At 42.5% G+C, this 15,999-nt stretch overlaps 1 protein-coding gene and 1 pseudogene across 1 annotated transcript; both read left to right on the top strand.

Annotated features, from left to right (window-relative positions):
- Positions 1-9,733: 9,733 nt before the first annotated feature.
- Positions 9,734-10,704, top strand: LOC109260875 (small nuclear ribonucleoprotein-associated protein B-like; annotated as a pseudogene).
- Positions 10,705-13,074: 2,370 nt separating this feature from the next.
- Positions 13,075-15,985, top strand: LOC109260873 (clathrin coat assembly protein AP180-like). The gene is made up of 2 exons (XM_019439352.2): positions 13,075-13,315; positions 15,672-15,985. The coding sequence occupies exons 1-2, from the start codon at positions 13,237-13,239 to the stop codon at positions 15,983-15,985; spliced, it is 393 nt and encodes a 130-aa protein (XP_019294897.2). The 5' UTR covers positions 13,075-13,236.
- Positions 15,986-15,999: the final 14 nt, after the last annotated feature.

Here is a 15,999-nt window from a genome sequence, read left to right as displayed (position 1 = left end):
CTAGGATGAATGGTACTTAATTTATGAAATAAGATAAGAGTGATAAAAAGAAAACCCAAGAGGAATAAAATGATTTGAATGTTTTCACAGGCCAAGGTTGAGCACACGTCCCTTTCCTTTACTGGGTTTCAGTTTTTTCATTTTATAAAGTTGGAGTAGATGACCACCAACGTTCCTTGAGGTCAGTGCTCAGTCTTTAAAAGTGTTCAGCAGCACAGGGAACAGTGATATAAAGATGATGTATCATTACTTTCTCGCTAATTGGGCTTACTTTCCACCAAATATTGCATTCACTTTGCAACTCTGTATCCCCTTCTGGTTAGTAGATCATCTATTTTCAATCACAGCCAAAATTCTGATGGGAACAATATGGACACTTCCTCTGTTTTCTCATCTTCATTCATCAGCTCATTGCGTTGTGACCTCTGCCCATATCATTCCGTTCAAACCACTCTTGCCGAAGTTATCCAATGACCTCCACACAGTGACAGCAGATGCTTTCCATACCCTTAACGAACCTGCCAGTCTCGACACAGCTACTTTTCTTTGAAATCTACCTCTCCTGGCTTCTGCTATTTTCTGGTTTTTCTCTCCTCTAGCTGTTCCTTCTCAAGTTCATTCATAGGCTTGTCTATTGTTGCTTACCTATATGGAGTTGACAGACAAATCCGTGTGTCCATCCAGACCTCTGTGTGAACTCTAAATCTCCATTTCCACCTGCCTTCAACCCATTTCCACTGTATCTCTTAATATATCTAAATCTGGACTCCTGGTTTTCAATCTCAACCATATTCCTTTGTTTCTTACCTCAGTGAACAGAACAACGTTTTGCATAAAGCAGAAACTGAATAGACATCTTTTTTTTTAAATGTTTATTCATTTTTGAGAGAGAGAGAGAGAGAGAGAGCGAGCGAGCATTAGCGGGGAGGGCCAGAGAGAGAGGGAGACACAGAATCCAAAGCAGGCTCCAGGCTCTGAGCTGTCAGCACAGAGCCTGATGCAGGGCTCGAACTCAGGAACTACAAGATCATGACCTGAGCCGAAGTCAGATGCTCAACCGACTGAGCCACCCACGGCCCTGGAATAGACATCTTTAACATCTCTCCATCGCCTTCTAAACTATTTAGATTGCTAGAAATATGGCACTTTGAAGTTCTTTTTCTAACCTGATAGTCTGAGTTGTAATCTGTAAAACAGACATGTGGGGGGAAAGGTAGGTACGCGGAGGTGTCAAAGTGCCTGGTGGCTAAGGAGGCAGAGCTGGAATTACTGCACAAAGGCCTTGGTAGGGGAAAATCTAGTGAAAGTCATGGTGTGCTGGTGCCCTCAGGGTCAGGAGGCAGCCAGTCATCGGTCACATTAAATAAGTAACTTGATTGTGCAAATCATGAGGAAAGGGGGAGCTAGGTTTCTCAGTGTCAGAAAAATAACTTATAAACATGAAAAGAGGGAACAGCAAAATGAACCTCATGAGATTGGATTGAAATTGGAAGTACTGGAGCACCCAGGTGGCCCAGCCAGTTGAGCATCTGACTCTTGATTTCGGCTCGGGTCATGAGCCCAGGGTTGTGGGATCGAGGCCAGCGTCGGGTTCTGCACTGAACATGGAGCCTGCTTGAGGTTCTCTCCCTCTGCCCCTCCCCTCTGTAAAATAGTAAAAAAAAAATTGTAAGTGTTAATATGAAATTTTTTCAAAGGCAAAAATTTATATACACAGAGATAGAGGTATACATGTGTGTATACATATATACATACGTTTCTTCACTCTGTCCACTAACAGAGATTAGAACTGATGTCCAGTAGCTATGAGCACATCTATCACCTAGATGTTGGTTCTCAAATACCGTCCTTCACTAAAGGTAAACAGGGACCCTTGGAAGAAATGGTTGATTCCAGGGCTAGGGCAGAGAAAGTACAAGATGTGCCCAGACCATCTTTTTGAACCATTTAAGTAAGCACATTGGTCCAGCCTGAAGGGGTTCCATTTGCCAAATGTGGAACAGTCTGTGTAGCGAAATAGAGTAAAGGATTATAATCCTTTGAATAACATAATAATCTGAGTCCACACCGATAAAAATGAATAGATGGGGAGGAAAGCAGGCTATTCCTTTAAGTAGAAGTTCAACTAATAAATTTAGAAGGAATGATGAAATTAGAAAATCACCCTTGGGTCATCATCACAGTAGTGGTCGATGGAGGTGGGAGTCATCAACGGATGCTAAGGCGGGTTGATGGGTGGTTTAACTGTCAAGGACATGAGAAATAGGGATAGGCCAAGGAGTTTCCCTGGACGGAAAGACATTTAAGGCATGATAACTAAGTACAATATGTGTTCCTATATTGGATTCTGGACCAGAAAGGAGAAAGAAATTGTCAGGACAGTTGCAATATTTGAATGGGGTCTTTGGATTGGATTGTAGTGTTGTGTTCCCTGCTCTGGGGTGGGGGGGCATATGTATATGGGGTAACAGCCCTATCATGGTGTCCTCGTACCTATATGGTATCCACATATGCCACATAGGCAAGGCTTGAACTAACAGCTAATCTGGGTCTTGGCAGAACATCTTGAGATCCTCCCATTACATGAAAGGATAGAGGCCTGTACAGAACTTCTGGGAGGCTGTCCTGAAAGTTACTTTTTGCCTCCTGGCAAAAGTGGGGTGGCTCACAGCTCACACTGCAGCCATCCAGCCCCTTTCAACTTGCTTCCATCCATTTGGGCGCGTGGGACAAAGATTGCAAAGAACTGCCAGTACCTTTGATGTCTCTTCCTTCTGCTGACGATGTAAGTAATAAACTATCTGAATCTCAAAAGGGCCCGTGTGGCTTAACCCACCAAATCTGTTAGCCTCGGTCTTGGGGCCCAACATGAGGCTGGTAAAGTTAAAATGCCCTCTTTAAAGGCAAGCAGGGCCAGGTTACGGGATAAGATAGACTCTCCAGGATTTGGTAGCACAACTCTCACATAACTGTTCAGTGAAAGCAGAGAGAGTAAGAGCCCTCCCGCTGTCCTACGCGTTCAGTGGCTGTGTGGTCTGGGTTAGAGGACCTAACAGGGCTCCCTAGGGCGCAGTGGCATATGCGGCCTGTTGATCTACATCTGGAAGTTAAGCAGCAGAAAGTAGGACTGAAATAAGCCACCTGATCGGTGCCTTGGCTGTCGTTAAAAGTTCATTGGTTGCAGCTAATAAAAGGCCGCTTAAAACCAAAAGTGAATTCAAAGTGGTATTGGTAGTTTTGCAACCTCCCCAAATCCCTCCCTCCTTTACCCTACTTGAAGCTGCTTTGAAACCTCCATAAACTTCCACCATGACAGTGTGAGGAGGTCTACAGATTCACTCCCCAGTGAAACCGGTGAAAATTATTTTATTTTTATTTTTTTTAATGTTTATTTTTGAAAGAGACAGAACGTGAGCAGGGGAGGAGTAGAGAGAGGGGGAGACACAGAATCTGAAGCAGGCTCCAGGCTCTGAGCTGTCAGCAGGGAGGCCGAGGTGGGGCTCGAACTCAAAAACTGCGAGATCATGACCTGAGCCAAAGTCAGACGCTTAACTGGCTGAGCCACCCAGGCGCCCCTTTGAAAAAATTAAAGTGTCTGGAAATGGTCCTAAGGGTAAACAAGTCAAGAAATGTCTATTCAAGAAAATCTACAAAAATGTGTTAAGAATCTCTAATTTTTGAACTGAGACCAGCTGCCTCCTTCCCCTCTCCCAGCTCAGCAAGAAGACTCCACTTCAGACTGGTGCAGCCAAGAACACGGGGTTCCCTTCCTCCCAACTCCCAGTTGGAGGGCTTTCCTCCCAGGAGGACCAGGACTTCAGTGTTTCTCATCCTGCTCCCCACTTTCTGTTGCTGAGAGTAAGCCCCAGGTAAGTGTAGTTGAGAGGCGAGGGCTCCTTTCTCCCATTCAGCCCCCACTCATTGGATGGAGGCTCTAATTTGGGCATGGTGCGCTGAGAGTACTGGGTCCCTGATCACCCTTGCCCTAGCTCATGAGGTCGTGGTTCCGTGCCTGGAAAGGCAAGCTGAAAGGATCTCAGGCTACTGCAACCCCCACCCCCAAAATGACCTTTTAACTCCTAGAGCAGAGGTGTCATTCAGAGAGAAGCTTGCCCTTGCCCCTATCCTCAGCCGCAGAGCCCTGGCTCAGAGATTTTGCCTAGGGGGGAGAGGCAGTCCGTAAAACAGACACTCCTAATCTCTTCCCAGAGGAACCGACTCTATTTGTGACAGAATGTGGAAAAGTTGAAGCCTAAGGGCACTTGTACGAGTGGTAGAGATTGTGGTGAAAGCCAATTTGTAGACTCAGCGAATAGCCAGAACAATCTTGAAAAAGAGGAACGAAGAAGGAGCACACTAACTCATAGGAAGCAATGACAATCAAGACAGCTTGGTAGTGTCGCAAGGATAGATGTACAGATCACTGGAGTAGAACCGGTGTCCAGAAGTAAACCTACACATCTGTGGTCAACTTATCGTCAAGAAGGATGCCAAGACTACTGAATGGGGGGAAAGAATAATCTTTTTAACAGCTGTTAAACACATGCAATAGAATGAAGGTGGACACCTACCCCACACCATATTCAAATACCGAGTGTAAATGTATCGGAGACCTAAATATGAGGTCTAAATATGAGTGAAAAAACCCAGAGAGTGGGAGAAAAAATATTTGCAAATGATATAAATAAGAAAGCATCCAGAATATGTAAAGAACTTTGCATAGGATGCTAAATAAAAGAAGGCATGCACAAAAGGATACATATTTTATGATTCTGTTCCTCTGCAATGTCCACAATCGGGAAATCTGTAGAGACAGCAGATTAGCGGCTGCCAGAAACTGGAGGGAGGGAGAACAGAGGGGTGAGAGCTAAAGGTATTGGCTTTCTTTTTGAGGTAACAAAAATACTCTAAAGTTAATTATGGCAGTGGCACAACCCTGTGACTATATTAAAAACCACTGAATTGATCACTTTCAGTGGTTTGTATGGTCCGCAAACTATGTCTCAATAAAGCTGTTTACAAAACATGAAAAAAAGAGAAGACACTTCCCTGCAGCTCCAGACAACCCTGCAGGCTGGCCTCTTCCTCTCCACCCTGCACTGGAAGCTCCCAGCTGGGGAGATACGATGTAGTATCTCTTCTTGTTTCAACACCAACAAAAAAGAAAAACATTGTTCTTAGAGTTTGGGTAAAACTTGCAGTGAAGAGAAAAAAAAAAACTTTAAAGTAACTTTGTGATGGGAACGAGGCTTGGGTGAGTTAATTTTACATATTGTAAAAATGTGTAATTGGTGTTGAAATATGTCTAAACTATATATGTCTAAACTATACACATCTATAAAGCGGTAGAAATAATGTCTTGGCTGTGGCAAGTTGGAAGTCTCAATCTCAACGACGGTGGCCCCAACAAACTCCAGATGCCTGCCTGTTAGGGAGCATTTCTGGAAACAGTGGGGTGAATTCGCAGTCTTTAGTCTTCCTGTCAGTCCGAGAAAAACAGCTGTGTTTCACAAGGTAAAGAACTTTATGATCCTGATTTAAAAGAAAAAAAAAAAACACAACAAACCAACCCTGGAACTCCTGCCAAAAACCGGCCCATTTGTTCTATGGTAAAGCATCAGACTTTTGATCCGTTCTTGGGCCACTGGGAAGGCCTTTATGGGTTACAGTGTTGTTATTTCAGTGCAGTCAGCTGACTGTGGTCACACCACTGAGGTCCTTGAAGCTAATTCCTATTCTGTTTTAGTTGATGGACCTTCTTGATACTCTGTGTTTCTGGCTGGTACTGCCGAATGTGCCATGGGACTAGGTGTTTTGAGAATGTTTCACACCTCTTCAGGTTGTGAGGGAGGTTCCACAATCAGAACGGCGGTGGTGGGGTGAGTGCCCACAGTGGTGTGGAAAAACGGAAGCAGTGTAGGACGCCAGGGCAAGAGAAATGGGAGATCACTGTCTTGATGGAGGAGCTGATAGAAACAGGAGCCATTAGGGAAGCTACTCAGCACGAGATCTACAGCCTGAAGCACTCCTGTTTCTCCAAGCTCTTTTTCGTTAGTACTGCTTCCCTTTCCTTGAGGCCTTTGGTACACTGAGGTTCCTGAAGATGCCTGGGCCTAGTCCAAAGATGGATCAGCTCACTTAAGGCCAGGCTGGGTCTCTCACCCCCTCCCAAACTCAAAATTAAACATTTTCTTTCAATGGGAAGTACCTTTCCAGGGAATCAACACATTTACAAACCAAATTCCCTGCCTTATGTCTGTACGGCACTGGGACCGAGCCTCAGTCATCTAATGATAGCTTCCAGTACTGGGCTGCTACAGTTGTGCGCCCCACCCCCCACCCAAATGGCTTAAAACTGTGCATGGGTGAATTCTACAAAACATTTAATGAAGAATTTGTACCAGTCCTTCTCAAACTTTTCCAAAAAATTGAAGACGAGGGACCACATCCAAATTCATTTAATAAGGCCAGGATTACCTTCATACCAAAGCCAGATAAGAACACACAATAAAAGGAAATTATAGGCCAATATCCCTGATGAAAAAGATGTAAAAATTCTCAACAAAATACCAGCAAATCAAATTCAACAGCACCATAAAAGGATCATATACCATGATCAAACGGGATATATCCCAGGGATGCAAGGATGGTTTAACATCCACAAACCAACCACTGTGATATTCCACATTAACAAAATGAAGGACACAAATCATATGATCACCTCAATAAGTGCATTAAAAGCATTTTGCAAAATCCAACATATTTTCATGATAAAAACTCAACAATTAGCATGGAAGAAATGTAACTCAACATAATAAAAGCCATATTCTACAAGCCCATATCTAACATCATCCTCAGTGGTGAAAAGCTTAAAGCTTTTTCTCAAAGATCAGAAATAAAAGAAGGGTGCCCACCTTCACCACTTTTATTTAAGATAACACTGGTAGTCCCAGAGAGAGCAATTAGTCAAGAAAAAGAAAGGCATCCAAATTGTAAAAAAAGAAGTCAAATTAACTCTGTTTGCAGATGACATGGTCTTATATGTAGAAAAACCTAAAGACTTCACCAAAAAAATTTTTAAATAAACAAATTCTGTAAAGTTGCAGGATACAAAACCAACATACAAAATAAGTTGTGTTTCTATATATTAGCAATGAACTATCCGAAAGAAAATTAAAAATGTTCCCATATATAATAGCATCAAAAAATATTTAGGAATAAATTTAACCAAGGAAGTGAAAGATCTGTACACTGAAAATGGCAAGACACTGATCAAAGAATTTGAAGAAGATACAAATAAATGGAAACATATCCTGTGTTCACAGACTGGAAGAATTGATATCATTAAAATGTCCGTACGACCTAAAGTGATCTACAGATTCAATGCAATCCCTATCAAAATTCTTATAGCATTTTTCACACAAAAAAAGAAAAAAAAAATCCTAAAACTCCTAAGGAACCACAAAAGATTCCCTATTTGGGATTGCCAAAGCAGTCCTGAGCAAGAAGAACAAAGCTGGAGGCTTTGCTCAAATGATATTACAAAACTGTAGCAATCAAAACACTATGGTACTGGCATAAAAACAGACACATAGACCAATAGAATAGAATAAAGAACACAGGAGTAAACCTGTACATACATGGTCAACTAATCTTTGACAAGGACACCAAAAATACACAATTGGGAAATGATAGGCTTTTAAATAAATGGTGTTGGGAAAACTGGATATACATAAGCTAAAGAGTGAAAATAGACCCTTATATTGCACAATACACAGAAACTAACTTGAAATGGAGGAGCGCCTGGAGAGCTCACTCTGTTGAGTGTCCGACTCCTGATTACGGCTCAGGTCATGATCTCACAGTTGTGAGGTGGAGCCCCACATCGGACTTTTCGCTGAGTGTGAAGTCTTCAGATTCTCTTTCTCCCTCTCTGCCCCTCCCCCACTCATGCACATGCACATGCACGTGCTCTCTCTCTCTCAAAAAGTAACCATTAAAAAAAGAAATTAAGTTGAAATGGAGTAAAGACTTAAAAATAAGACCTGAAACTCCTAAAATAAAACACAGGGAAAAAGTTCCTTTACATTGGTCTTGGTAATGATTTGTTGGATATGATACCAAAAGCACAGAAAAAAAAAGCAAAAATAAACAAGTGGGACTATATCAAGCTAAAAAGCTTCTGTACAGCAGTGGAAACCATCAAAATGAAAATTCAACCAATAGAATGTAAGAAAATATTTGCAAATCATATATCTGATAAGAAGTTAGTATCCAAAATATATAAGGAACTAATAAAACAGTAGCAAACAAAACAAAACAAAAACAAATAATCTGTTAAAAAATGGGCAAAGGACAAATGTCCATCGATGGATGAATGGATAAAGAAGATGCGGTATGTATATACATTGGAGTATTACCCGGCAGTCAAAAAGAATGAAATCTTGCCATTTGGAATTACACGGATGGACCTAGAGGGTATTATGCTAAGGGAAATTAAGCCAGTCAAAGACAAATATCATCCGCCTGCACTCATATGAGGAATTTAAGATACAAAACAGATGAACATAAGGGAAGGGAAGCCAAAATAATATAAAAACAGGGAGGGGGGGCAAACCATAAGAGACTCTTAAATACAGAGAACAAACTGAGGGTTGCTGGAGGAGGTTTGGTGGGGGGATGGGCTAAATGGGCAAGGAGCATTAAGGAAGACACTTGTTGGGATGAGCACTGGGTGTTATACATACGGGATGAATCATTGGCATCTACTCCTAAAATCATTATAGCACTATATGCTAACTTGGATGTAAATTAAAAAATAAATAAGTAAATTTAAAAAAATAAACAAAATAAAAGCATTAAAAAATGGGCAAAGGACTTGAATGAATATTTTTCCAGAGAAGACATACAATTGTCAACATGTGTATGAAAAGCCAGACAATGCAAACCAAAACCACAAAATATCACCTCACACTTGTGAGGTAAAAAGACAAGAGATGGGGCACCTGGCTGGCTCAGTTGGTGGAGCATGTGACTCTTGGTCTTGGGGTCATGAATTTGAGCCCCACGTTGGGTGCTGGGTGTAGCATTTAAACTTAAAAAAATCTTAAAAAGACAAGAGATAACAAGTATTGGTGAGGGTGTGGATAAAAGAGAACACCTGCACACTGTTAATGGGAATATAAATTGGTATAGCCATTATGGAAAACAGTATGGAGATTCTTCAAAAAATTAAGAATAGACTACTGAATGATTCAGCAGCAATCCCACTTTTGGGTATATATCCATAGAAAATGCAATCAGGATCTCAAAGAGATGTATGCATTCCCATGTTTATTGCAGCATTATTACTAATAGCCAAGATGTGGAAACAATCTAAGTGTCTATTGATGGATGAATCGATCAAGAAAATGTGGTGTATATACAATGGAATATTAGTTAGCCATAAGAAAGAAGGAAATGATGCCATTTGTGACAAAATGGATGAACCTGGAGAACATTACGCTAAGCGAAATAAGCCATACACAGAAATCCAACTAATGCATGATCTCATTTATATGTGGAACCTGAAAACGCTGAACTCATATAACCAGAGAGTAGAATGATGGCAGTTGCTAGGGGCTGAGGAGGGGGGAAAATGGGAAGAAGTTGGTTAAAGGGTACAAACTTTCAGTTATAAGAGAGATTAGTTAATCTAATCTCTCTTAGTTATAAGAGAGATTAGTTAATCATGGTGACCATAGTTGATAAAATTTTATAGTCTACTTGAAATTTGCCGAAAGAGTAGATCTTAAGTGTTCTTACCATACACACAGAAAAGCTGTAAGTATGTGAGGTGATGGATGCGTAACTTGATTGTGGTAATCATTTCACGGTGCATACATATATTAAACCCTCATGTGGAACTCAAGAGCCCAGCGCCAGGATGGAAAGTAGCTTTCGCCAGATCCCATTTTATCCATGGCCACGCTTGCAGGAGCAGTGGTGTGACCTGGGCTGTGCTGAGGGAATTGAGCCGGAATCGGAGCTATCACAACCGCAGCACACCGACTACAGGGTGAGGTACATCCCGCAAGATGGCCATATCTTCGTTAGCACGTTCAAGACTTCAAGGCTTTCGGCCAGCTTATGAAATTGATCTTCTGTGACTGTGAAGAATTCAGGAAGATCTAGCCAAAGAACTCAAAACAAGCAGAAAGAGAAGAGAAGTGAGTCCTCGGTCTGGTGCTACTCTGGGGAGAGAAGCTAGTGTCAATGACAGTAGACGGGTCTACGCCCAAAGATACTGGCGTTGCACGACTCTCACTTGCGGGAGCTGCCAGGGACCCAGGGATAGGGAGAGCTCTGGGCAGAGGAATCCCCACTGGTGTTCTGATGCCCTACACTCCTGTAGGACTTGCTGGGCCAGTCTGAGGGCCATCCCAGCGAGTGATGACCCGGCAAGGAAGAGGCGCTGTGGCAGCCGCTGCAGCTCCTGCCACAGTCAGAACTGGAGGGGCCCTCACCCAATATCTACCTGGCTGTGGGGGTCCTTCACACCTATGGGCTGAGGGCACCCCCTGCAGGCACGATGGGCCCACCACCTGTCATGAGGCCTCCCATGGGTTCCCCGATGGGGATCCCCTTCTGGGCGAGGAACTCCCATTGGCATGCTCCCACCAGGGATGCAGCCCCCTTCTTCCAGGGGTTCGAGGCCTTCTTTGACCCTTGGCCACAGAGTTATGGAAGTTGCTCCACAGAGGCATGGGCCCAGTGCTCCAGGGCCACATTGCCACAGATCTGTTTGTTATGCCATCGTTCTCTGAGTCTCACGGGACTGTCTGGTTTCCCTTTCCGGGCCCTCTCCCCCCAGAATGCACCCACCAAGGCCCTAGACCCATACTGGCCCTCCTCAACCCCCTGCCTGTTTCCTGTAAGGCTGTACTAGTCCTTTTACTTCTTTGTGGCCTGTGAAACTAGTTTATAATAAACTCTTAGGAATAATATAAATGTAACAAATAAATCCTCATGTTATACACCTTAAAAGAAAACATGACATTGTACAACCTAAATATATACATAATTTTTATTTGTTAATCAGACCTCAATAAAACTTAAAAAAGATAAATAACTCAATTTAAAAATGGGAAAAGGATCTGAATAGACATTTCCCCAAAGGAGATACACAAATTCCCGGTAAAGTACATGACAGAAATCCTCTAAATCATTAGTCATCAGGGAAATGCAAATGAAACCTGAAAGAGTTACCACTTCCCACACAGTAGGATGGCTGAAATCAAACAAATGGGGAGAAATTAGAGCCCTCATACATTGCTCATGGGGTTGTGAAATGGTTCAGCCACTGTGGAAAATAGTTTGGCAATTTCTCACAAAAAGTTCAACACAGAATTAACACATGACCGATTGATCGTTAAAGTCATATGACTGTATGACTCCTAGGTATATACCCCAAACAACTGAAAACAGGTATTGAAACAAAAACTTGTAAAGGAAGCAGTATTCACAATAGTTCAATAGGGAAACAGCCCAAATATCCATCAATGAATGAATACATAAATTGTAGTATATCCATGCAGTGGAATATTATTTGGCCATAAAAAGAATGAAGTACTGATACATGCTACAAGATGAATGAACCTGGAATATATTAAGTGAAAGAAAGCACTGCTGAAGGCCCACATACTGAATGGTTTCACTTATATGAAATGTCCAGAAAATCTTTAGAGTCATAAAGTAGAAGAGTAGTTGCCTAGGGATGTGAAGTTTAGGGGGAAATGGGGAATGACAGCTAATGAGTCTGGGGTTTCTTTTGAAGGTGGTAAAGATGTAACTTGATCTTGGTGATGGTTGTACAACTCTGAATATACTAGAAGCTACGGAATTGCAGATTAAATCGGTGAATTGTACAATGTGTGAATTAAGTATCAATAAAGCTGTTTAAGAAAACATGACCTGAAAGTATGTGATATCAAAGTATCGTACATGCCTATCTAAACAAACCTCAACATTCTTTAATGGAATACATCAAAATAGAGGACTCAACAAAGTAAAAGTAACAATGTCTAGCATTCATGCAAAATTGCTAGGCATAGGGAGAAGCAGAAAAATGTGACTCATGCACAAGAAAAAAAAGTCAACAGAAACAGCTAGAATCATGAAAGATGAAAGAATTAGCAGACAAGCATCTTAAAATAACCAATATAACTCTTATGAATATCCTCAAGGGTTTAAAGGACAATGTGATCCTAATGAGGAGAGCAATGGATGATACAAAAAGAACCAAATGGAATTTCCAGGGATGAAAAATACAATATTCGAAATGCAGCCTGTCCTGGATGAGATTAGCAGAAGATTAGAATGCAGAAGAAAGAAGAAAAGGTTATTGAACTTGAAGAGACATGAAGAGAAAGTCTCCCATTCGAAGCATGGTCAGGGAAGGAGATGGCTCCAATCACTTGTGATACAATATCAGGAACTCTGTTACACATTTGATTGGAACATTGCACCCAATAGTAGAAAAATATGCATCTTTCCGAGAGTATAGAGAACACTGATCTTGGGAGAGCATATTCTGTTTCATAAATCAAATCTCAACAAAGTTTAAAAGATTGAAATAAGAAATATGTTCTTTGAGAAGAAAGGCAGTACTTAAGCCTAAATGCTAATATTATAAAGAGGAATCTCAAATAAGTTATCTACCCTACCACAAGTTGGGTCTTCGAGATCATGAAAGTTGATAGCTCTCTGCCCAGAACCATGAAGAAAAAGAACAGAGAAGACTTACCAATATAAGGCACGACAGTGGCCTTATATTTAAATGTACGGATTCCGTACATTTAAAAGGTGTAACGAAGGGACAGTACGAACAACCCTACGGACTTATATGTCTGATGCTGGGCGAAGGGGCGGAGGACATGTCCTCAGTGGGAAGCAGCCTCCATAATATGTGACTGGAGCCTCCCTAAGAATGCCACATCAAGGGTTTCCAAAGTATTGTCATGTGACCGGTGCCTCGCAGCTTCAAACCCCACCTCACGATGCTGCAGGTGTGCGTCAGGCTGCAAAGAGAAAAGGTTGCCAAGCGAAGGCTGGCCGCACAGCCGGGCCTTTCTTCCGTCACCTCAGGTGCTCCGCCCTTTGCTTGCAGTGCCGGTCCTGGCTCAGTCCGCTGGCCCGGAAGAGGAGGGACCGGGCACCGCACCCGTCACCCTCGTGGCCGGCGGTCCGTGACGCACCATGGGGTCTTTTGCGTCCAAGGCTGCCCTCAGGGCTACCACCGACGAGCCCACAGAACCCGAGCCGAAACACCTGGCAGGTGAGTTGCAGTCCTGGCGCAGACGGCCCGGAGGCCCAGGTGCCTCTAACGTCATGGGCACCCCACTCCCCTCCTACCAGCCCCCTTTTCCTGCGGGAGGTTCGGGAGGAGATGGAATTCTCACCCCTAGTCATCTCGGAGTGAGCCTAGAAGGGAGCCACTGGCCTTTTTAACTCCAAACTCTGAACTATTTACAAGCTACCCCAATAACTTAGGACACTCGAAGCGGTGGCATAATAAAAGCCAGGCTTAGGCAAAGGGTCTCACTTCCAAAGTCCGCCCAGGCCCCCTTATAAATCATTACTTTCAGCAAAGGCTTCTGAAATGAAGGAGGGAAAGTTTGCAGGGCAGATCATCCCGTGAACAGTCCTGACCCAAGGTCAATGGATAGGCTTTACAATGTCCACTGCAACATTTTTTGTGCTCCCATGAATGTTTCCAGGTGACAGAATCTGTTGCTTAGAGACAGAATAGACTCCCAGGCTAGCCCTACCCGCTACTGTTTGAGTTCACATTGAGCACTGACTTCATAAACAATGCATGCTATTGCGAGTATACATAAATCCCGCTGCTTTTGAGAACGTCATAGCCAGCTCACTCTTTTGATCACCTCTTTATTTTGCTGTTTTGCTTAAAAACTCTCCATTGACTTAGTATGTATTTGCTTTCTGAATTTTTAACTTACCATCATGACAATCTGCATGTATTACAGCAACTGACACTTCACTAAGTGAAACGGATTATTTATATGTACACACACACACACACACACTCACACACACACGCTTAATAGTGTTCTGGGCAGGCCCCATAGGAGATTCTGGAGCAAAATATATAATACATCCCTGGATGTTGATGCACGTGTGCCAAAATTTGCTTCTCAAGACCTAAAGGATGAATAATGGTTATCTATGTGAAAGATGCATGGAACCAAAGGGGGCACTTGAGTCAGTACCATGATATCCCGAAGGTTCAGTCCAAAGGCTGAAATCATGGGGAAGAAGAAACAAAAACCTTGCAGAGGAAACTTCACAGAAAGAGGAATGGAGCAGACTTAGAAAACAATGTGAGAGAAGCTCATTCTTCATAACCTTAAACATGGCATAGCCACTGGAATGTAGTGTATATTCTTGAATAAATGAATCTGGCTGGGTCTGCAATTAAGGTCAGCCTGTTGCTCACCTAGCATATTTGTTAAGCACCCTCCTCAGTATGGATCCTGGTGCTATGCCTGTTAACGTGCTGCTTAATGATTAAGTGCTAGAGATGAAATTGTTTTATAATGATAGTTTATAGACAGTTTTGAAATGAAAGAGGATTTTAAGTTTATTTATTTTGAGAGAGAGAAACAGAGAGAGACACAGAGATAACCAGCAGGGGAAGGGCAGAGAGGCAGAATCCGAAGCAGGATCCATGCTTTCAGCACAGAACCCAATGCGGGGCCTGATCCCACAAACCATGAGATCATGACCTGATCTGAGATTAAGAGTCAGACTCCTAACCGACTGAGTTACTCAGGCGCCCCCAAAGATGATTTTGAACTGACAGAAAGTAGGGAATCTTTGCCTGTTGCTGAATGGAAAAATGAAGTGATGAAAACTAGCTTTTGAGGGGTTGTATGAATGCTTACAACCCAGAGCAGGAAATTGGGAGGCTGTTTTAGTAAAGTAGGGATAAAGCTATGTGGAAGTGGACTCGAGAACAAGAAATAAGGGCACCTGGCTTGCTCACTCGGTGGAGCATGTGACTCTTGATCTCGGGGTCGTGAGTTTGAGGCCCATGTTGGAGGTAGAGTTTACTTTAAAAATTTCTTTAAAGAGAACGAGCAGTAAAAGGTTATAGCATGCAAACAAGAGGGTTAACACGGGGTGACACTACAAGGAGAGCTCCTGACTGAACCTTCACATAATGTCGCTTTTCTCAAAAAAGGCAGTATGATGTAGTAGCATCTTGGTCAAACAAATGTGATTGCAAATACCAGCCCTGCCACTTGACTGCCTGTATGACATCAGGTATGTTACCTTCTTGAGTCCTATTCATTCACTTAACGGGTATTTACCATAACCCATTGTATGCCAACTACTGTGCTGGGTCTTGGGAAGATCTGGTGACCAAAATGGACACAGTCCCTACCCTCATCAAGTATACAGAACAAGAGAGCAGACAGGCATTAACTATCACGTAACACGTATCAGTACAAATTGTAATACCTGTAATGAAGAAAATGTTTTGGATTATTCCCGTTGTGATTTCTGAGATTCGATTGCATCTGTATTTAAGTCAAAGTTACCAATTTTGGTTTCAAAAGTGATTTCTCAGTCCGTGTTTTAATGCTTGTCACTGTCTCTTAATTCAGATCTAATACAATACGTAAACGAAACAAATATGAGTGTTGAACATCTGGCTGATGTTCTTTCTGAGAAGGCCAGGAGCAGCAGCTGGGTGGTAGTGTTTACAGCCCTGGTCACTGTGCATCACCTCATGGTTCATGGAAATGAGGTGAGCGTGCTGTATATTCAGTGGGTAATCCTTTCCTTCCTGTTGGCTCAAAGGACTGTCAGTACCCAATGGCAAAATATTCTTGGTTTGTCAAGGCTTGCTATCTTTTACTTTGCAACGCCGGTCCACCTCTCCCCACATACAAACACTCTTGGTATTTTACAGAACTGACATGTTCTTTAACG

The sequence above is a fragment of the Panthera pardus genome, unplaced genomic scaffold, assembly GCF_024362965.1.
Source record: "Panthera pardus isolate Hobbes unplaced genomic scaffold, ASM2436296v1 HiC_scaffold_27, whole genome shotgun sequence".
Taxonomy (NCBI): Eukaryota; Metazoa; Chordata; class Mammalia; order Carnivora; family Felidae; genus Panthera; species Panthera pardus.
Note: the sequence above shows the minus strand (reverse complement) of the source record. Positions and strands in the feature narration are given on the sequence as shown.

What these genes read in the sequence shown, in the direction of transcription:
- LOC109260873 (XM_019439352.2), top strand. Translation starts at nt 13,237, where the DNA reads ATGGGGTCTTTTGCGTCCAAGGCTGCCCTCAGGGCTACCACCGACGAG. An exon ending in CGAGCCGAAACACCTGGCAG is followed by an intron (nt 13,316 to 15,671) that starts GTGAGTTGCAGT and finishes CTCTTAATTCAG; the next exon opens with ATCTAATACAATACGTAAAC.